Source organism: Micromys minutus, assembly GCF_963924665.1.
Source record: "Micromys minutus genome assembly, chromosome: 26".
NCBI lineage: Eukaryota > Metazoa > Chordata > Mammalia > Rodentia > Muridae > Micromys > Micromys minutus.
The window spans coordinates 2,163,653-2,186,976 of record NC_137961.1 but is presented as its reverse complement, the minus strand read 5'-3'; the positions used below and the strand labels follow the sequence as shown (position 1 = coordinate 2,186,976).

At 46.4% G+C, this 23,324-nt stretch overlaps 1 protein-coding gene across 1 annotated transcript; it reads right to left on the bottom strand.

Moving 5' to 3' along the window:
- Nucleotides 1-12,604: 12,604 nt before the first annotated feature.
- Nucleotides 12,605-15,026, bottom strand: MSC (musculin). The gene is made up of 2 exons (XM_080938685.1): nucleotides 14,291-15,026; nucleotides 12,605-13,494 (listed from the first exon to the last, which is right to left on the bottom strand). Exons 1-2 carry the CDS (start codon nucleotides 14,804-14,806, stop codon nucleotides 13,408-13,410), a joined length of 603 nt encoding a protein of 200 aa, XP_080794811.1. The 5' UTR covers nucleotides 14,807-15,026; the 3' UTR covers nucleotides 12,605-13,407.
- Nucleotides 15,027-23,324: the final 8,298 nt, after the last annotated feature.

Here is a 23,324-nt window from a genome sequence, read left to right as displayed (position 1 = left end):
GTTGTCAAATGCTCTCCACATCAGTTAACTGTCATAGGGGGTCTTTCATTAGATGCAGGCACAGTGCTGGTTTTAGTTATGCGGGAAGGACGGGTGGGAAGGAAGGAGAGGAAGCTGCTCAGGTACAGGTCTGGAGAAGATAGAAGCTCAGCCTTCCAGCCAAGCTCTTCTCAAGTCCGGGACAGACAAGGACCCATAGGCTGGCTTCCAAACACCCTGGCCTACCGCCCTCGTATTTAAGTGGCTATATTTCTCTCACAAACCCTTCCTAAGTAGTTACACGGTTTGAAGGGATTATAATTTTAAATTCTCACACCGTACTCTGTGCCTAGGTAATTTTGTTAAGCATTTAATTAGCATGGTAAATCGAACAGGAGGCACCTTGTAGCTCAGAAATATTATACCTTCATGATCCTTTGAAATCTCTGCCACATATGTCCGAATAAGTACAGAGATAAGTACCTTCTGATGCCAGAGGGCACCACACATCTTGGTGACTTTCATTGAATCCATTGTAACCCCCCCCCCCCCACACACACACACTTCAAATCAGATTCGCCACTGGCGAAGCTTGGGAAACTCTGGTTCTCCAGTGAGGATCAGAAAGTGTCTTTATCTGAAACCCATTTAAACAACCCCTACGTACAAAATGAACTGACTGTCCTCACCACAGGAGGGACACCCATCTGGGCTTTAGCTGGCTCTGCCTTCCTCTGCCTTCTTTCCTTGGTGAAGTTGGACCTCTTCCCTCCAGTGAGCACACAGAGAGTGGGTGACTTGAAACAGTTCATATCTGTGAAAAATGAGGATGACAAACTGGAAAGGTTTGCTTAGAGACTCAAGTGTTTCCTGGGTAGCGTTGGCACTTAGGTTCCTGACTATTCTATTTCAACTCTTTATCGAGATGTAGTTCTGTGGCTCATCTACCGGTTTGAGTTCACATCCAAGGTAAAGTTCAAGTTAGCACTTAGCATGACCTTGGCCTGCATGGTCTCCACTTACACACACACACATACACACACACATACACACACATACACACACATACACACACTTACACACACATACACACATATACACACATACACACACACACACTTTTCTCTTGCTCCTGGCAAACAATCCTTTGAAGATACAATGCAGTTCTGAATTAAAAGGAATAGTTTAAAGCTAATACTAGCATTTATCTTGTGTAGCCTGGCACATTCCTAAAGTCTGTGAGCCTCAGATTTCCTTATGAGTAAATGAAGATTCACGTTACTGTATCTTATGGGTGGTTAAAGTAATAACAACTGTGAAGTGTTCACATAGGGCTCAGCACATCTCCTCTGATTTTGAATCTTTTTTCTCCTTTTACTGCCCACACTCAATCAGTTCTTTTTTCACCCAAAAAATCTTTGAAGTAGTCAGATGAAAAGTAGAGCTCATGCCAAGTCTTAACAACTGACTGCACACTTTCCTAGCCTCTGTGATAACTATGTTGGGTGATTCAAAGACAAGAAATTCTGAAAATTAACATCATTCTATGAAGAAAGAGAGAGCTCCAGCTAAAGAGAAATAACGACTTTCTATCTAAAACCAGATATCTATTCATCATCTATTGCGTACCAGATAAATCAGGTTTGTAATTGTAGAAGATGCCACATGTAAATATATTGTCTCTACTTTGAAGATGCTTAGGTCCAGTGAGAGGAAAGAGTGGTCCTCACATGGAGCTAAGGCAAGAGTCTTGTCACCAGGCTTCACGTCTCTGCTGTGCAGTTTGGTTGTCAGTGTACTTCCTTTGATGACTCTACTCTGACCAAGCCAATGAGCAGCAGGTTCCCTTAGTGCACGGTACATTTTCTGAATTCCGCACCATTTTGGACTTGCCCTGGAACACATCGGTGGTAAGCCATGACTCATGGTGACTTCAGTGTCCTCTGTCTGGCCCCAGTCAGAACTCTCACAGTCATTGTCTTTCTTCCTGTCTTTCATCACCTACGTCCAGTATGTGATCACATCATAACAACCGCTAATGGAAAGCCACCCCAGTGGGCTTCTTTCTAACCTCCATCTGTCTTCTGAGTCCATCTGTCCATTCCATACACCGTCAGAAGCCAAGCTGAGCCACCTCAAACTCCAGCTCAGATGAATCACACCGGTGATAGGAACCACTTTGAAGGTGAGGTCCAGGGAGTGCTAGGGAACCACTTAAGAAACCAAAGGAATCCAAGCATCTCCAGGAAATCAAGAACAGCATCCTGCTGGGAGGAGGGGAAACTCTGTACATCACGTATCAGAAAGTCTTGTCTTCCAGGAGCTCAAACAAATTCAGCCATTGTTAAAGTACCTTTTCCCTAGGATGTCTTTTATTTGGATATTGTTTCGTGAGCTCTTTGTTTGTTCTTTGTTTTTGCGGTACTTTTTGTTCCAGAGCAAATCAAACACAATGCAGAATGCTTGCTAAAAAGCTCATAAAAATATTGTGTGAGACCCTCTTAACACTAATAAACATTTGTCCTTAGGATGAACATTAGTTGCCCCCCCATTCATTGTTATGACCAAATACTAAGCAACGTCAACTTGAGGAAGGAAAGGTGTATTCTGGCTCAGCATTTGAGCGTGCATCCAGGAGCTGATCACACGATGTCTGCTGTCAGAAAACACAGAAATGAACCCTCATGCTCTGTTCATGCTTCCTTTAGTTGGGAAAGACCACAGTCTGTGGACAAGCTGGGCCACGTTCCATTTAAGGCTTCCCTCTTCAGGTAAATCATTCTGGAAACATCCTTATAGATACAAGCAGAGGTGTCTTTCCATGCTAACTCTAAATCCCATCCAGTTGACAGCCAAGAGTATCACAGTAAAATAGCTTTAAATCTCATCCCTCAGCCTGTGTTTCATAATTTACTCAGACAGCCCCCTTTGTACACGTATTAAGAGGGAGTATTTAGAACAGAAATGAAGAATGTGGAATAAAGCTTTGAACCTAACAAACCATTAGTAAGTGGTTTGTGTCGTGGTGCCCTTGGTTTCCCTCCACTTGTCTTAGACCTTCTGAATAGAGACACTGAGATCTCTGCTGAGAAAGACAGCAGACAGAGTCTGTGCACACCCTAGGAACCAGAAAGCGGTGGCATCATGTGGGAGTGGGAAATAAAGCATCTCGTCATCGATAGTGACATTCACACAGATGCATAATAGAAATGACATCTTGGGATGCTACACAGGTGAGGACTGCCAGAAACACCTCAGATTGGCAGCACGTGTCATCAGAATTATCCAGAAACTTTAAGAGCCCCACAGTAGGGCCATTTTAAGAACTGACAAAAATTCTTCCATAACCTCAAGTCAAAACACGTGAAACTTTTTTCATGAAAATCAGGTCAGCAACTCTTAACAGAAACTTTTGCAATCAAACATCCCAACACGGTACAATCTGAAGACACACGGACTTGAGACTTAAACTGAGGAATGTCTTCAGAAAAATATTAACAGTCTTTGTTTGCCATTGTTTCTGTAAGCAAAGGAGCCTTTACACCAACAGTGAGAACTCGAGATTTCACGTGCCACAGTCTTGAATGTGAGGGGAACTCTTTCAGTGGCATCCGGTGGTGTTGTGTGATGTGACAATGTTCATGATCCAAAGTGTACGTGCTGCGTGCTCAGAACCTCGACTGGGGATGGAGACGTGGATCCAAAGGAGATACACTCCCAGAGTGAGAGCCAGAGGCAGGATATACAGAATCCGTGCACAGTGGCACGCAGGGGCATGTGAGCTGCCTAAAACACAAGTCCTTAGGAGGCAGAGCTGGGATCCCAAGGCAAGGTTGAGTAGCTGGAGCTGGTGTACTCCGAGAGATCTTACAGAATAAATAGGGCATAACAATTGAGAAAGATGGGTGGGATCAATGTTGAGCTTCTATGGGCACATGTGTGCATGTGAACAACCCACCCCTGAATGTGAGCATGTTTTACACAAGCATATAAATGCACAAGACAAAAAGGTATACAAAGGCTGTCCTGAGAGTCTGGGATGCACCACGGGCAATCACTGCCAGAAACATTTAGGGTTGGCACATTGGATTCTTAGTTAAGTGTTGTTTACCCCGTATTCAGAAACCTTGTTGCTACACTGGTGTTCAATTATCCCACTGAGGGTGGCTGTCTACAGTTTCAGAAGCTGTGCCCCGTATTCGTTGGTATTTTCATGAATGCTTGTATTGACCAGCCACCTGCCACAGTGACAGAGTATTTTACTGAGAGTTGAAATTTTTTTTTAAAATACAGTTTTAATTAGGGCATCAGAAGGCTACAATGGTAAGTTTAATCTGTGCCAGTGTATGGACAAACGAAACTGTATTTTACAGTCTAGATTCAAGATGTACTGTTCCCTGTCACTGGAGAGCTAGTGCCAGTCCTAAGGCTAAGGCTTAAGTTCGTGTGCAGAAGAAAGACTGGAGACATGGGCTGAAGGAAAGGAAGGAGAGGTGTCCAAAACGCCTCTGTGTGTAGCCTCAGGAAGTAGCTCGGACCCTGTCCTGTAGCATGCCTGTCGCACGATGCGTCTAAACCACCACCCTAAACTCTCTCACCTCCATATTCCATTGAGACTCAATCTTTGGGCACCTGTCCTGCAGAGGCTGTCATAAAATCTGACACACACAATCTCTACTTACCAAAGAAACTTTTGGAATTATATAGGCCTATAATTATAAAAAACAAACAAAAAACAAACTCATTTGACCTCTAGTCTATGCACAGGTTTGAAAATTATCACAGATTCAATCAAGAACACTTTTGCTTGTATCTGCTGATATCTATTGAATTTGAAGTTAAACAGGAACAAAATAAAGTTTTCGTTTATTACAAAAGTGAACCCAAATGAATGCTTTAATGACTATTTTTAATTGGATATTTTTATTTACATTTCAAATGTTATCCCCTTTTCCTGTTTTCACTCTGGAAACCCCCTATCTCCTCCCCCTGCTTCTATGAGGGTGCTCCCCCACCCCCCCCACCCACTCCCTCTAGCCTCCCCACCCTGTCATTTCCCTACACTGGGGCATCAAGTCTTCACAGGACCAAGGGCCTCTCCTCCCAAAGCCATCCTCTGCTACATATGCAACTGGAGCCATGGGTCGCTTCATGTGCACTCTTGAGATGGTGGTTTATTCCCTGGGAGCTCTTGGGTGTCTGGTTGGTTGATCTTCTTCCTATGGGGTTGCAAACCCCTTTAGATTCTGCAGTCCTTTCTCTAACTCCTCCACTGGGGACCCCATTCTCAGTCCAGTGGCTGGCTGTGAGCATTTGCCTCTGTCATTGTCTCTCAGGAGACAGCTATAGACAGTTTCCCAAAATATTTTAATAGGAAGCATGGCATGGCGTTGTGTTTTTAAGGATTGTATCTGTTTTGAAAATCCTTTCCCCCCACCCCCCACCCCCCAACCCCCACCTCCCACCCCCCCCCCAATATATCAAAATGTAGCGACTTCCACTGCCCTCCTTCCTACTCCACTTGATTGTGCTGTATTGTCTTTGGCTGAAAACCCATTGTCACCTGGATACACAGTGGTGTGGTAGAGAACAGATGTATTTCAGTGGCTGCTGGCTGTGACAAGGATTCTGAGATGGCATCAGTGACACTCAGCGACTCTAAAATGTGCTTTTACCCTCACACATCGTCCTCTGTACGGAGTGCTATGGCCGTCCCTGTTCTGCCTCTATTTTTGTTTTTCAGGATGTGGTTTCTCAGTGTGACCCTGGCTGTCCTGGAACTCATGCTGTAGACCAGGCTGGCCTTGCACTCAGAGACCTGCCTGCCTCTGCCTTCCAAGTGCTGGGGCAAGTAACTTTTGAGATGAGGACAAATGAAATTTTCTTCTCAGTGGCAAAAGAGACCAATAAAGGAAAATTAGATAAAGCACGGTAGAACCTTTGCCGAAAGTAGCACAGGAGAAGAAAAGATCTAACTACAGATGATAAAGATAAGGGTATTTCAGTTATTGTAAGAAGACAATGAAGACCTTTATCTTAAAAAATTAGCCTTAATGGTGCATAGAGCCTGTGCTGAGCAAGTCTCATTTCTATACTTTTGTTCTCACCTGCTGGCAAGGGTTGGGGTCCAGAGCGCTGTTAAAGAGCTTCTCCAGCAAGCGTAAGGCTCCGAGTCAGACCGCAAGCTCTAGAAAACACAGCAGGTCAGTGAGGGAGGGATGTCCTGGATATCCCACTCATACAGGACGCCTAAGGCCACGCGTGTAGAGTCAGAAATTACAGGATCAACTTGGGAACCTGAGAGCTTGGGCTGGAGAAAATGAAACTCACCTTTTCATTTAAAGGTTTGTTTTTATTGTTGCACACATGTGTGTGCATGTCTGTGCGCGTGTGCGTATGTGTGCAAGTGCCCTCAGAGATGAAAAGAGAGTGTCGGGCACCACAGGTGGTGGCTGTGAGCGACCCAGCGTCGGTTCTGGGAACTGAACTCTGTTCCTCTGGAAGAGGAGTTTTTACAAACTCAAAAAAGACACACAGACAGTTTGCTCTGAGTAACATTCGAAGCAAGTCTCTCCGGGACACACCCACACCCGTGCATGTACATCAGTGTCCGAGTCTCTCGCCTTTCCTGCTGCCTGCTCAGCCTCTTGTTTCCCCTTTCTCCCTCTGAACAATCCTCCCCTGCTTTCATAACAATATATTCCTTCCTCCCCCTTTACATTTCTTCCTTCCTGCATTTGCTATGTGTATAGAAATTTAAATCTGGGCCCCACATTGGAGCGAAAGAATGCCATCGATCTTTCTGAAGCTGCTTATTTTGCCTAAAACTATGATTTCTAGCTCCAGACCTTTTTTGTTTGTTTGTTTGTTTTCTGCAAATGTCACAATTTTATTTTTCTTTATAGCCCGATAAGATTCTATTATACGCATGCACCACATTTTCTTACTCAGCCACATCTTGGTGGCTGCCTAGGTGCTTCTGTGTCTTACTCATCAGATAGCCCAGGATGGAGCACAGCTATTTTAAAACAAAGCAGGGTAAAAGGCAGAAGCTTCTCGATACCCACTCTCTGCCCATCCACTGCTCAGAGACGAGATGGTCCACGTAGATATTGTGTGTTTTGCTCCAAAGACAAGCTCCTGCTATCAATTGTTCTATGGTTCTTCTTATCCAAGCAATAAAGAATCTAACGCTGTCTCAAAGAGAATCTTTTTTTAGTTAAAAGGGAAGAACAGCTGGTTTCTTACATGCTTGGTCGGTGATCTACCACTTAGATCCTCAGATGTCTCTCTTTTATTATGTTTTCTATCTATGTATCTATGTATCTATGTATCTATCTATCTATCTATCTATCATTCTATCTAGTGTGTCATGTGTGGGGGGACACATACATGACACAGCACATTGCTAGCAGCCAGTGGATAATGAGCAGCTTAAGGAAATTAATTCTCTCCTCCCACCATGTGGGTTCTGTGATCCAACTCAAATTATTAGGCTTTACCTTTGAACTATCTTGCAAGCCGTCCTCAGCCTTCTTACTCTTAATTTTGAGATGTGGTCTCATGAGTTGTCCAGGCTAAGCTTTAACTCACTTTGTAGCCCCAGTAAATCTGCTCCTACTTCAGCTTCCTGAGTAGCAGCAGGCTTTCCCTTGGCAGCAAAGCCACTCAAAGGCAGAGGAGAAGGCTGGGGCCTCAGAGTAACCAGGGCCCCATACTAATTATGGTTACCAAGACACACAGATTTCTTGCTCTGTCTATTTTTTTTTTTTTTTGATATTTTTTAAATGTCACACATTCAAAGATTTCTCTGTATCAAGTTTCACTACTGGAGAGAAAAGAAAAATAACCCCCAGAGCTACCAGAATAAAGAAAGATAAATGTTCAGTGTCAAGTGGAGAGGTGCAATCCCTGTTTGCCACAGTGGATAGGGAAGTCTCATTGAAAGAAGACATAGCAAGGCATCTGTTACAGAAGGAGCCACATGCTAGATTCCTGGCAGGGAGAAGTCAGTTGTGAGTTTACCTGGTGTGCTACCTATGACTCGGATGACTTTCTGAGTCGTAAGTTTAACATCTTCCAAGAGAGTCAAGCAAAATTCCCTCCTGGTACCTGTTAAAATCAGATGTTCTACTCTGTTCTTTTTTTGATGGGAAGGGGATGGTTTCCTCATCCTCCTCTTTGATGAAGCATTTTTTTTTTAAATCACCAAACCAAACCAAAACCTTGTGCCTGTAAAAATCTCTTTATAATTACCAAACGTCACTGCTATTGCTGTCTGCTGAAGGAGCCACCAGGCTAAAATGAAAATTAAACCCTAGAGCAAAAGATTACATACAAAATCAATTCAGTACCGGGGACTAAAGAACACCCAATGTTTCAAAATTACAGTGCAGAACTCACTTCTTCTGAAACACTCATCTTAGGAAGAGTGTGGATGGGGGCTTTTGCTCTCGGCTGATGAGTCACCATGGTTGGACCACCGTCAGCAAGGAGCTCTGGGTCCCCAGAAAGCCCCCAGCAGAGTGTTTTCAGTTTACTCATCTCTTGTCATTCAGCAACTTTAACTCCATCAGCCTTTGCACTCAGAGCAGAATCAAGTGGGATCCCAAGGGTGGGCTCCTCGCTTCTGCCTGATCTCCGACCACCTCCGCACAGTTCCCGGTCCCTGCTTCCGTATTTCCCATTCAGATCTCTGAAACAAACTGACGGGATGTGGGGATAGAGAAATCTTCGGGATGTCTGTCTGTCTTTCCTCCCTCCCTCACCCCCTCCTTTTTCTCAGTACATGCTTGAGTCACAGTGTCGAAGAAATGGGAGCTTTGTGGTTCTCCATGCTAACTCTTGCCCTACAGAGTCAGCGGTTCAATCTAGGGCTTACAGGAAATGGAACTCCTTCTTTTATGTTTGGTTTCTTTCTTTTTTTTTTTTTTATGTTTGGAGTTTTTTGTTATGGTTTGTTTGGTGTGGAGACCCTGAGTAGCTGAATGGCTGAACTTCTGATCCATGGCTGGAGCTGCAGGTGTGTGGCCCACCAGGCTGTTTGCTGCTAGGGGACTGAGCTCAAGGTTCCTCCTGCGCCCTGGGCAGTACCTGTGGCTCTGATCTGCACCCCTGCCCTGGGCAGTATCTGTGGCTCTGATCTGCACCCCTGCCCTGGGCAGTACCTGTGGCTCTGATCTGCACCCCTGCCCTGGGCAGTACCTGTGGCTCTGATCTGCACCCCTGCCCTGGGCAGTACCTGTGGCTCTGATCTGCACCCCTGCCCTGGGCAGTACCTGTGGCTCTGATCTGCACCCCTGCCCTGGGCAGTACCTGTGGCTCTGATCTGCACCCCTGCCCTGGGCAGTACCTGTGGCTCTGATCTGCACCCCTGCCCTGGGCAGTACCTGTGGCTCTGATCTGCACCCCTGCCCTGGGCAGTACCTGTGGCTCTGATCTGCACCCCTGCCCTGGGCAGTATCTGTGGCTCTGATCTGCACCACCGCCCTCTCCTTTTTCATTGCTGTATCTTGCTAGAAACTTTTCACTAAATCCATGAGGCAGAAGCTTCTTGGGATTTTTTTTTCTTCTGTATCAGTTATAGAATTTCACACAGGCTGCCATTAAAGGTGAATTCTAAGTATATGATAGAAGCACTGTCCATGTAAGTCAGTGGGTTGGAAGTCCGTGTGATTGCTTATGGGGCAATCTGAGAGGAGAAAACGATGAGGAAACAACCCATTTCAAATGTGGAGCTTTGAAAATATCCTCCTTTTCTCTATCCATCCAAATGTTTGCTACTGTCAGTGTTCTGTGGTAGGTCTGTTTGCTCTTTTGAGACGCTGTCACAAGGGCAATCCCAACACTGAACCCACTTCCCTGTGGGTTTTTTTTTTATTGTTTGAATTATATAAGCTAATGCCCCACAGCTCTGGACAGTGGTCAGCTTGTGATCCTTCTTCTGCAGCCTCCAAGGCAGGGGGATGACAGGCTGTAGCAACCTTTTCTTTCCACAATGCTCCCTGAAGCACATGGTGTGTCTGCGGTAACAATAGTTCATTGTCCTGTAACAATTTCTGTCCAGGTTTTGGTTACTATTACTCTGATGAAATATGGTGGAAAAAGCAAGCTGTGGGTGGGAAGGGTTTCACCTGGCTTATCTTTCCATATGATTGTTCCTTATTGAATTCTGTCAGGACAGGAACTCACACAGGGCATGGACCAGGAGGCAGAAGCTAGTGCAGAGGCCATGGAGGAATGTTACTTACTGGCTTGCTTCCCAGGGCTTGCTCAGCCTGCTTTCTTATAGAACCCAGGACCACCATCCCAGGGATGGCTCCACCCACAATGGGCTGGGCCAGGGATGGCTCCACCCACAATGGGCTGAGCCAGGGATGGCCCCACCCAGTGCTGTGGACTATCCTTCATTAATCACTTTTTAAAAAAACAACAACAGAACTGTTCCACAGCTGGATCTTATGGAAGCCTTTTCTCCCTTCAGATGAGTCTGGCTTGTGTCAGGCTGGCATAAATTTAGCCTGCACACTATTGTTTGTTTCGTGAGACAGGGTCTTACGCTGTAGTCTGTGCTGGCCTGGATAATTCATGGCCATCCTCTTGCCTTTTCCTTCTCCCACCATACTTGGAAACGTGATTATTTTTATTCATTTCATATTCTGCTCACTGCCCCTTCCTGGTCATACACTGCCAAAATCCTCCCTCTACCCCTCTCCTCTTCTCCTCTGAGAGGGTGGGGCCCCACTGGGTGTCCCCCACCTGGCACATCAAGTCTCTGCAGGGTTAGGCACATTCTCTCCCACTGAGGCCAGACAAGGCAGCCCAGCTGGAAGGACACGCCCCACGGACAGACAACAGCTTTCGGGATAGGCCTTGCTTCAGTTGTTCGGGACCCACATGAAGACCAAGTTGCACATACGTGCTGGGGGAGGGGCTCTGTCCAGCCCATGTGTGCTCGTTAGTCAGGGGTTCCGTCTCTGAGAGTCCCAAGGGTCCAGTTCCCCACAAGGGTCCAAGTGAGTTGATTCTGTTGGTCTTCCTGTGCAGTTCCTTTCCCTTTGGGGCAGCAATCTTATGTCCCCCACTCTTCCGTCAGAGTCTGCTTGGAAACATCCTTACTTCGTATTTGAAAGTTCTGTTTCAGACAGGGGCACCCCTTCTGTGTCTGTGTGATCTTCATACTCAAGACAACCCTTCTGTGTTAGCACACCAAGCACAGAGTCAGTCAGCCACTACACCAGATTCTTAACCAGATACACGGCTTATCATATACCAGGCCTAGAGCAGACGCTGGTCCTCTACTGTTCAGACCTCATAGCTGAATTACCCAGCATGCCTTGGGATCTTGCCATCAGTAGTTTTGGGTTCCCCATGATGTCATAGAAAACCTACATCACCTCTCAGCCCCCCAGCTCCTAACTGACCCCAGGACCAGCCTTCTGGAGACTGATTACAAGCTCCAGAAACAGGGTCAGAAAGCAGTTTTCTGGGGTTTCAGTTTGGTTTGGTTCAAAACAGGAAATCATACCCCCCCCCACAACCCCATCTCACCTCTTAACAAAAATCCAGCTGTGTTTCCTCAATGGCCAAGAAAACAGTATTTGGGGTTTATGAAGTCACGGGCAGAACCTCAGTCTAGCAGATCTTTAGGTACTTTTATCTACAAAAATGAGTTTTGTTTTCAGAGGGACTGCCAACTGAAAACCACTGCAGACCTTGTAGCTCTTGCAATAAATAAATAAATAAATAGATAGATAGATAGATAGATAGATAGATAGATAGATAGATAGATAGATAAATAAATAAGGACATGATGCTGAAAATGTGGTGGTGGGCATTGAAAACAGCAGTTACATTACTGGGCAGACTGTAGTACAATACAAACGGCTTTCCTATAACTTTATTCTGCCTGTCAGATCTAAGAGCTCTGGACTCCAGAGGGCAGGGATGGTGGAGTGTTCTTGAAGGACTTACTGTTGGAAACACTAGGGTGTGGGTCAAGCTGGAGAAGGTGTGTGTGTATATCTCAGTGTGTGTGTGTGCGTGTGTGTGTGTGTGTGTGTGTGTGTGAGAAAGAGAGAGAGAGAGAGAGACAGAGACAGAGACAGACAGACAGACACAGGCAGAGCAATGAGGATTAAAAATTACTAATTAATATACTATATTTATTTTAGATGTGTTTGTAGCCCACCCCAACCCCCCAGGCAACCCAGACCTCAAAGTATTTCAGCTTTAACCGGGCTTCTGGTTCTTGCTTTCCAGGAGTTTCTACCTCTGGAAAGATCAGAAACACAGAGTATCTTGATTTGACATGGTGGTTCATTCTGGCAGCCATGCTGGGAATTCCAGCACCGAGGGGGTAGCAGGAACAGCATGCAAGCCTCTCATGCATGTCTGCATACACAGTGGAGAGGAGAGAGAATCTCTGAGTAAACAGACACTGTCACCATCCTTTCAACAAAGACAACCAGGAACGGAGAGTCCTCCCTATTTAAAGCTGAGTTCCACACCAAACAAGCCTTAGAAAAGACTCTGGTAACACATGTTTTGTTCATAAAAAAATAAATTTATTTACATATGTTAGCTACCGTGGTAGTGCAGCATCGCCAGGGCCACTAAGCCCCGTGCACTGGGTAGAAACCAGTATAATAAAGGCCAGCCCCAGCCACCCACCCTGCGAAGTCCTTGGACCAGGAAGAACAGTGCGTCCCGGGAAACCCACAGAAGGCTGTGCTGTGGCAGGGTGGCCGGGTTACAGGATGAAGCGTGTGTCCCCAAATGGGCAGTAAGAAAAGACTTTGGGGACAGTCTGGAGGGAAGGAACTGAAACCCCATAAACAAGCTGCACTCACTGAATGGAGACCAGTGTGGCAGGTAGCCCCAACAAGGATTAAACAGAGGAAGGGGGTCAGGAAAGGCCCTGCAGGGAGTGAGGGCAAAATCAGAGTCTGGTGGTGTAAGTCTCCATCCTGCCTGGTGGGAGTATGCCATGGCTCTTAGCAACTCTGCCCTTAGTGACAGGCTCCTGGGCAGATCTAATGCCAAGGGCTTCTTCCTAGCTCTGGGAAACAGCTCTCAGCCATGGCCACAGAAGGACCTGGCTGTACAGGATCTTGCCATCAACTGTAAGGAAGATCGAGATTAGCTTCAAAACCGACCATTTCTGCACTGAACTCAGATGGCAGGGGTGTTGTGCTAAGAGCTAAAGCCCCAAGTTTGCACCTAGTCCGCGCATTCTTCCCCAGAAACTGGGCTCTTTTTGGCTCCAGGGGTTTGCACTGATTTGCAGTAGCCTCGGCCACCTGTGCTTCAGGAAGGCAACCACATGTCACCTGTCTTGTTCACAGGCCCAGGGAAAGGAGAAGGTCCGGAATTCCTTGGCCAGGTCCTTTGTATTTAATACAATCCACCAGCAGTGATGTTGTCCATCTAAGCGGAAGTTCCACAAAGCCTGTTGGCTGCAGAAACCTCTTTGGTGTCAGAGTCTGGGCGTCCAGAGACCACGAACGGCCACGTCTGAAAAAAAAAAAATCAAAATGAGCACCAGTTACCGAAGAGGAGAAGCAGTCACAAAACGCAACCACGTTCCCAAGGGAACCCCCGGAGGTCCCTGGCTTTTATTGTCTTTCTGGAAACGTGTGTGTCCCGTGTCCTTCGATTAGAATTTTAATCCTACTAGTTACTGATTATTTGAGACCGTCAGCATACATCCGTGCTTCCTCGTGGTTTGCCCATATGATTTTTCTGTGAAAAGTGCTAGAGTTTAGGATTTTATGATTTAACGTCCCCTCCCCCAAACACACACGCTGCCTTTTGATGATTCTGAGTAAGTTTGGATGAGATCTTTCCCAAGCTCAGGGAGCTGGCAGATTAGACAGGGACTTTCCGGATAATAGCGTCCAGGAAAACTATCCTGCGTTAATGTTTTCTTTTCTCTTGTTTAAAACCACTCACTTTTCTTTTAAAAAGTTAGGTCTCCCTCCCCCTCCGCCCCCCCTTTCAAGAAAGCAGCACTAGCGATTTAAACCTGTGCCTGAAAAAAGTTGAGCAACTGAGTTTTTTCCCCCCAATTTTGGCCTAAAAGCGCAGAAATACTCCCAAGTGGGGAGCCACACTTTACCCCGGAAACAGGGTGTTAACAGATAGCTGTCAGCGGGCAAAGGATCGGACACGGATCAGATGGATGGATGATTTTCTCTCAGAAAAATCACTGGCTCCTCTTGCCTTGATTCGACTTGGGGGCCACTAAACCAGATTCCCTACCACCAGTTCCAGAAACCTCCTGTCCCCGGGCCTCGCGTAGCCACCTTACCAGGTTCACGGGGTGCACGTAGCTGTCCTCGTATCTGTCCTCCTGCAGCAGCTGGCGCAGGTGCGCGATGTAGCTGGAAGCCAGGCGCAGCGTGTCCAGTTTGGAAAGCTTGGTGTCCGGCGGCACCCACGGCAGGCTGGTCTTGAGTCTGGAGAAGGCTTTGCTCAGCACGCGCATCCGGGCGCGTTCGCGGGCGTTGGCCGCGTTCCGCTGGGACTGCTTGCACTCGGCGGCCGAGCCCTTGGGCGGGAGCGGCTTCTTCCCCGCACCGCCAGCTGCGCTGCCCGCATCAGCCCCACGGGGACGCTTCCTCTTGCATCCTCCGGAGGCTCCCCCGGGGCCGGGCTCCTCTTCGCCGTCGGGGTCCTCCTCCTCCGCCGAAGAGTTGTCGCTGGGCGAGGCGTAGCTGCGCTCAGAGCGGAGCAGGGGCAGCCTCTTGGAGGTGGGGGCCGGGTAGACCCGCTGCAGCTCCCGCATCTCCGTGTCCTCGGGGTCACTCACCGAGCCGGTGGACATCGCCTAGTCCCCGGCGCCCACGCGCGCCCGCCTTTCTCCGCCCCGGCCAGTCTCGCCCTCTCCGGCTTCTTCTCTGGGACAGAGAGTAGGGCGTGGGAGAGCTCAGGGAAGGAGCGGAGATGGGGACTTGCGGGCAAGGCGGCTCCCCTGTGATCTGGGCGCCCGGAGAGGGCGCGATCAGATGCTGACCCTCCAGCCCAGGGCTCTGCTGAACTTGACTCGGGATCCAGAAGTACAGCCGCAGGCTGCGCCTTTTGACAGGACTATTTATCTGTACTCTTTGGGACAAACCACCCCCTTGCAAAGTAGAGGGGGTTTGAAAGGGGGACAAGAGGTGGGGCAGGGGCGTGGAAGGGGTGGGGATCTTTTTTTCCTGAACCCAGCGGTTATCAGGGAGGGGGCAAGGAATGTGTGCCGGCAAAGCCGGGACTCCTGACTCCAGACCCACGACCGACCTCAGGGTATCTGTGCGAGGTAGAGGAGATTTGGGGACAAAAGACAAAGGTCCTGTTCCCACTCATCCCATTTCCACCTGCAGCTGGTCTTAGTGGGCACTTAGGCATCCGGGCATGCTCCCCCCCCCCCCCCCCCCCGCTGCTCATCTCCCTGTCTGTCCGCGGGTCCTGTCATTCAAGTTCGTCCCTCATGCCCTGTGTTCGCTTATCCGAGGCTCCACAGAGCCAGAATGGGGAGAGAGCAAACACGGAGCAGCTCCAACAACCTGACTCTCCAGACCCCTAGCCCTGTCTCCCAGCCCACCCACCCCAGCCCACAACACACCTTTTATTTTTCTACTTTGGCTCGTTTCATCTTCACACAAGATCTGGACGTATTATCATTGTCCATGTTGAAAATTCATTGGCAGAGCCAACACGTAGGACCAGGAATCTGTGTTAAGCATTTCAGCAGCCACAATCTCTTCACCGCACATCAAGGGACAGGGACATTAGTTTGCACTATTGTAAGAGTCCCCCCTCCCTCGCGAGATTAAGTTGTGGACTCTGGCCCAAGGCTGCCTTCCAAAATTAAAGAGAAAGGAAAGGGGGAAGGAAAAGAAAAGAAAGAGCAATAATAAAACAAAGAGGAAGTCCAAGTTCCGCTCCCCAATAGAACTGTGTTACATTTCAACTCACAACAAAACACCTTACCTTACCCCAGAGGGGACAAACCAGGTTTCCCTGTTCATTTCTAAGGTGGAAGGCAGTGTGTGCTCACAGTGATGGGTTTTGTTCCCAATCAGAGACAGATGTCACCCAGGGCTCCCACTGTGTGCCAGACTGAGGAATTTCTCTCTTAAAGGGTTGGGTTATGACTGACTTCCCCCCCTGCCCTCCCCACTCCCCCCCCACATCCAGTTCCGCTCCGTGGTTGTCTTCTTGTACTTCTCTTGGCTTGGCTCTCATGCTCCAGATGAGAGGGGGCCAAGCAGGTACTGGGGGGTGGGTGTGGGGGTAGGGGGGATACAGACCCAGCAAATTCTAGTCTTTATAGCAGAACAAATGGCTGAGTCCTGAGCCGGAAGTATCTTAACAGGTGGCTAGCAGGGGCTGATTTCCCCCCATCCAGGCTTACGTCCACCTTGTCTCAAGGTGATGCCTCCCAGTTATGGGTACTGTACACATTCCATCCTGCTTGCTATGATTTTGGAAGTTTTCTTGTGCATTTTGTCTGTGATTGGGGGTAGTGTTAGAGAGGTACTCAACATGTGACAATTTAAGTAAAAGGCTCCTGTGCCCTCAGATTTTCTGGGGTGGAGAAATGCAGTCGCATCTTGAAGACAGTGGCGAGTTTTTTGGACAACTTAAACTTGACTGTAGGGAAGCCTGGCCAGGCAAAAGGGGGTGGGGCAGAGCTGGGGGGTTTGGGCAGAAAGATGGGAGGCAGAGGTGTTACATATAGATGACTGGAAGCTATCACTATAAATACATAGTCTCACACATTAGGGGCAGGCATATAGGTTTTAAAAATCTGGGTTGTTTATACAGGTGCAGAACAAAGCCTTTCCTTAGGAAAGATTAATGATGGGGGGTATGAAGCATTTCTCTAAACAGTTCCCCAAACTGCCCAGCCTCAGTGCTGAGGCTCAAGGCCAGTTTCTCCTCCCTGAAGAAGCTGCCTTCTCCAGAGCACTCTCCTCCTCTCTGCTCCCAGGCTTCCCTTTTGTCCTTTCCCTTCCCTGCAACTGTCCCTTGGGAATGAGACCTCTCTCCACACCTTTAGAAATCCTACTCTACCTTGGTTTCCTCGACTTCTTCAGGCCTTGGTGCAGGAGGGAGGTCAGTGGGCACCTCTACAGTCCTGCCCCCACTCCTCAGCAGCTGGGGTTTGAGCTTTTCTTTCTCCTTGTAGCCTCCTGGAAGCCCAGAGTGGATCACAGCAAAAGTGCAGCTGTCTTGAAAGCCTACATTTCCCATCACTTTGATGTTACCACACAGTATAGGTGTACAGTAATGTCTTTATTTTTGCATTAGTTAAGCATTCTGAAATCAATTGTGCTTGCCTACACTTTAAAATTATAAATTTGTAAAAATCATATACTATGCTCTATTATTTATAGTCACTCTTTTTAAAAAAGATTTTTCTGTTTATTTAATGTATGCGAGTACACTGTTTCAGACACACTAGAAAAGGACATCAGATCCCATTGCAGATGGTTGTGAACCACCAAGTGGTTGCCGGGATTTGAACTCAGGACCTCTGGAAGAGCAGTCAGTGCTCTTAACCATTGAACCACCTCTCTAGCCCCTATAGTCACTTTTGATGTTTTTAAGCCATATCTTCTAACTAACTAACTTCTAACTAAGTGAGTGAGTATGGTTGATATTACATTATAAAACAAACACTAATGTGTTTCATTCGCTTACCTCATTCTTTTTCTGCTGCCTTCCTTTGGTAATTTCTTTTCATTTATTTATTTTTTTCCAGCCAAGGTCTTGCTATCTAGCTCTGGCTGACTTGGTGCTCTTTACATAGTCCCAGGCTGGATACAGGCAGGGCAAGGGACACATCTCTACACTCAGCTATTGAAAAATATGTATGTTTAATTTTGAAGCAGAAACTATTTGTGAAATGTGTGTGTGTGAGAGGGAGAGAGAGAGGAGAGAGAGAATAATATGCACTTGTAGTATATGTAATTCTGGGCCTAGAACTTAGGCCTTGTGTGTGCCAACCAAATGCCTCACCCCCGAACTGTGCCCCCAGCACATGTCGGGTTTCAGTGATGGTAAATGGAGCTCGGGAGTCGGTGTAAGAATCAATCCCAGAGGATCCCTTAGGGCTAATTTTTATTATTCCTCTAGAACCTTGTCTTGTCTGCTGACAAAGACAGTGCTTGAGCCCCGTCCCCCTTTCCCCTTAACATCAGGGCTTGCTCTAGGATATGACCAGCACCAAGATGGCTCCCATGGCTCCCATAAGGGTTCTCACTGAGAGAATGGCAAATGGGACTTCATTAGAAACTTTCTCCCTACTCCAGTGTTTCCCCCAGTACAAAACAGAACCACTTCTTCAATTCTCACTTTCCAAACTGGACATGTAAAAGGGGGCAAATAAGTCCCTCGGTGACTTACGGTCATGACTCAAGGATACTGAGTTGACAGGAGGGTGACTTTGTGAGGTAGACACCGAGAAGCCCTTCTGTCACAAAACATTTAAAGGGAGCTGGCAGCCGGGGTGACACGTTCAGAAGACAGATCCATTCATTGCCACCTCCTGTCCTGCTCTGCAGTGAGGCCTTGGCATGAACCATTGGAGACGGGTGGGGCTCCTCTATTCTCTGTGGCCAAATGAAAACCATATAGTACATAGTTGCAGACTAAACTCTTGTGGGGGGTGTATATAGGTGGCCGGTCCCCTTCCTATATGAGGGTTAGAGATGCTTTGCTGAAAGAATTACAATACATTTGGACGATTGTACCTTGATCTATAAAAATGGAAACTTAAGAAGATCCTTGGTCTACGTCAAAGGCACTGCACTAATGAATATTTGCAGGGTAGTTTGTCAAATAGTTCAGGCCAGTGTCCAATACACATCGGATATTGCATATGTAAATGAATAAAAAATGGGAAATGTCTCATCGACATACCAAGCATGATGCCCATTTGGGAACAAAGCACACTCAGAAAATGTCACCCTTTTAATTATACGGTTGTTGAAAACTTAAGAACTATCTGATTTTTGATAAAAACGTAACGTGCTCTGTATGGCTAACTTGGTGTGCACTATGCAGCCGGGAGCTGAGCATCCGGTTTGCTGTGGTGAGGCTGTGGTAAAGCTGACTCCTGGCTCCTGGGAGGGCACATTCCCGGAGAAAGCACAGCATCAAGTGCTCAGCACCAGCAGCGGGTTGCATTTGCTTTTCTGTTCACGGGTCTGTAGGATAACTGGTAAAGGACAGGGAGCGAGGCAGGGGGCACGGAGGGTATGGAGGAAGAGAGGGGGAATTAACTCAAGAACACAGGAATGAAAAACAAAGAAAGTAAGACTAGCCACGGTGTCCCAGCACCCAGGAGGTTGAGGAAGGAGGGTCACAAGTTCAACACCAGCCTGGGCTATTCGTAAGACAGTCTCTTAAAATAAATAAATAAACACAAGAACCCTTTCCCGAAAATAAACAATAAGAAAATGCTGAATGGATAGTTGTGGATAGAGAGATACATCTCATTCCTGATTTTCTCTTCAATTTAAAATATAACCAAAGCACCCTTGTGATGATGCCCAAGGATTCAACCAGTATTGGAAATTTTTTTAAAGTAGTATCTTTTTTATTTTAGGGAGCTCCAAACTCCAAAGACAATGCTGTATGCTTTCTGTATGTCACTTGGCCTTCAGAATTAGCCCGCCAAGGAGTTCTAGTCCCTTAGGCATGACTCTGAGATGAAAATCCCCAGGCTTTTGTGCTTTTGGAACAGCAAGAATGATGTTGGGGATCCTGGAGAATGAGCTTCCTTGTGAGAGCTTTGGCTCCTGAATCTGAGAAAAATCTTTTCTTTCTTTCTTTTTTTTTTTTTTTTTTTTTAAAGAAGCCTTTAAATTCTTAGGCAAAAGCTAAGAAAGTCCCACCTCTGGGGGGAATTCCTCCTTTTGTAAGTACTTTTGATTTCATTGAGTGTAATTGGAAGTGTGAAAATAGTTACTGAACAATCTTTTGAAGCTGTGATACAGAACCCTGGTGTTTAGTGTGTAAGTCTCAGGTCTTGCTTGATAAAATTGTGTGGTTACTTGAGAAGGAAAGGGAGGACGGAGCTGAGGTCCTGTGTGACTTCCCTGGAGGCTTCCCCGGGCTCCAAAACAGCACTAAGAAGCAGAATGGGAAAACAGAAAGTTAAAAAGGCAAAAGATGACATGGTTTAAAAAAAAAAAATCTCTGGACCAATGGAGGAACGGAACATGAATGTCTATCCCATGGGTTGGTTCCAGGCAGGAACATTCAGAAGTTTAATTCCTTTCTATACAAGAGGATAAGATGATCCTGCAAGTATAGAAAAGCTGTTCCAAGTCTCTAGACAGGAAAAGTACCATGGAGAAGCAGGCCCAGACAGGACCAGACAAGACCAGACAGGACCAGACAGGCCCAAACAGGCCCAAGCAGGCCCAGATAGGCCCAAACAGGCCCAAACAGGCCCAAGCAGGCCCAGACAGGCCCAAACAGGCCCAAGAAGGCCCACATGCTTTTCTAAGACTGGGTCAATGTAAATAAATGTTTCTCTTAATTATGGGCCATATATATATTTTTTTCTTTTATTGCCTCCTGGTAACTTTATTAAATGCCAGACAGTGAAATTGCCTATTTGGTTCAGGATATTTTGTATTCTCATGAATATTATTTATCTTTGTTCCGGAATGCAGGCAGATTATTTAGAAATAGTATGATGTGCATGTGTGTACACACACACACACACACACACACACACACACATACACACATTTAGTCAGGGATATCTAGAGGAACACACAGAATGAATAGAAGAAACATAAAAGAAACTTGTATTATGTATTTATTAGATCAACCTAGACTATGTGGGCTGGGTAGGCCGATGATGGCTGTCTGCCCACTGGAAATAGCAGGGAGTGCGGACTTCTCCAGCCATGATGCTGGATGTGTCAGTCCCAACCAGAAGGCCTGGGGGGTTCCTGAGAGTCACTCTTAAGTCTATGTTGAAGAGCCAGAGAAGCTAGATTCTGGTGGCAGTGGGGGACAGCGTCAGCTGTGACAGTGGCAGTGGTAGCAACAGAGGAGATGAACTGGGAACAGGAGAGATGTAAGGACAAGCCAAAAGTTCCCTGCTCTTTGGCTCTCTTTGTCTGGGACAACACAGAAGGGCACTGCCCTCACTCTAGTTAACAAGGAAATCCCCACAGAGGCTGGTCTCATGGATGGCTCCAGATCCAGTCAAATTGACAGTAAGAATGAGTCATTACAAAGGCATAGGAAAGGTCTGGACAGAACTCAGTTCAACTCTACAACCATTCCAAGACTTCTCTGAACTCTGACCCCAGTGCCCCATGAGCGCGGAGATTTCCAAGTCTGGAACGGTCGGGTGCTTTTCCTGGCCTCTGTGAGTACCTGGTATTGTCCCTCCCATCCTTGTTTTCTCTTTCTGTTTCTCTGTATCTCCCTGTCCTTCTCTGTCTGTCTATGTCTGTCTGTCTTTCCCTCTCTCTTTTTTTGTGACTGACATTATAGGCAATGTTTTTTATTACAGCATCTTCATAATACAAGTGATTATTTTCTATTACCTTTCTTCCTCCTTCCAGCTGCTCCTCTCTTCCCGCTTTCCTATCCAATGTTTTCTAGTAGCCTCTCTACCTCTGCTTCCTTTACTAGCTTCTTCCTTTCCCTTGTGGACCACTTTCTGATTGGACAGTGCACAGACACACCCATACAAATGTACAAATACGCGCACATAGATGTGGTTTTAAATCTAGACTCCATTGACGAGAGAAAGCATTTGGTTCTTGTCTTTCTCAGTCTGGCTTATTTCACACTTAGCATAAATGATTTCAAGTTGCATCCGCTTTTCTACAAATGCCGTGATTTCATTTTTCCTGCATGGCTGCATAAAGATCTCCTTTTGTATGGATACAACAATTTCCTTCATGGTTTTAAACATATGGATATATAATTTGATTTCTAATGTCTATACTGCAAGGAATCCCATGGACTCTTGGGAAGAGTGTATACTCTGTTAGGACAGAGTTCTGCATATGTCTGTTAGGTCTTCTTGGCTTCTTGTCTTACCAAGTCCTCGTTCCCCATTTATCTTCTGGAGCCAGACAGGCTGCCACGGAGCCAGGAGCCATTATTTGTCCTCTGTAGAGTCACGTTCTCGTCAGAGTATTGACACACCCAGCGGTTACTGTAAAATATCTCTTCTTTCATTTCTGCACGGCTTTCTTGGCATCTTCAGATGGTCTTTTCATTGCATCGGTATTTGTAATTATTATAGTTATTATTATACCGATTACTCTTTTACTAGTATTTATAAGCAAATATTCTTTGTCTCTGGTAACCTCTTAGTGATCTCCATTTCTTTTGGGTGTAAATGAAGACTTTTGTAAAGGACATACACTTCGATTATTGCTTAAATGTTTTAATGCTTAACAGCAGTCTTGTTTTCCTGATTCATTTTCTTAACTGGGAGGGGCGAATTTAGTTGTACTTAAAGAAATCACTAATATGGAGAGACTAATAAACTCTCCTCAGCTGTGTGGCTGATGCCCCTGCTTCACCGCCCCCCCCCCCACCCCAGAGCCCGAAGGTCACCCGACTCTGGCCTGGACTTACAGCAACTTAACCGCCCTCCTTTCTGTGCCGCATGCATCTCCATCTTTTTAAAAAAGAGGTAAACAGACCAAACAGTGGCAGTGTTACCTTTTAGGCTGACACTTTGGTTTTCATAAATAATTTTTGTCTCTTAAAGTGGAAAAGGAAGTGCACGGTTATAAACCATCACTACACGTAACGAGTGGATCTTTGTTAGAACGTATGGATTAGTCTTTATTGAAGCCTTTTCTCTTTTTGTGGCTTCTATTCACTGCATGACCCTTTCTTGTTTTTGTAAGATTTATTTATTATTATATATGAGTACACTGTAGCTGTCTTCAGACACACCAAAGGAGAGCATTAAATTCCATCACAGATGGTTGTGAGCCACCATGTGGTTGCTGGGATTTGAACTCAGGACCTCTGGAAGAGCAGTCGGTGCTCTAACCACTGAGCCATCTCTCCTTTCTTTTCTCACATGTGTCACTGAGCTTTTTTTTTTCAGGGCAGGTCTGGTGGTGATGAACACCTTGGCTCCCGTTTATTTGGATCTGGTTTTAACTCTAACTCACTTTCCAAGGCCAGCTTTGTGATATACAGACAGGAAGGAATTGTAATGCAGATCTCTCTGTCCCGTCTCCCTCTCATGTGCTTGTGTGCTGCATGAAGATGTCAGAGGAACAAGCTCCTCGTGGATTTTCCACCTTATCCCTGAAAGATGGAGCCTCTCACTGAATCTTTAAGCTGGAGAT

Excerpts from the sequence above, each read along its gene's own strand:
- MSC (XM_080938685.1), bottom strand. The coding sequence starts at position 14,806 with ATGTCCACCGGCTCGGTGAGTGACCCCGAGGACACGGAGATGCGGGAG. Across the intron at positions 13,495-14,290 it reads ACGTGCACCCCGTGAACCTG|ACGTGGCCGTTCGTGGTCTC; the intron begins GTAAGGTGGCTA and ends TTTTTTTTTCAG.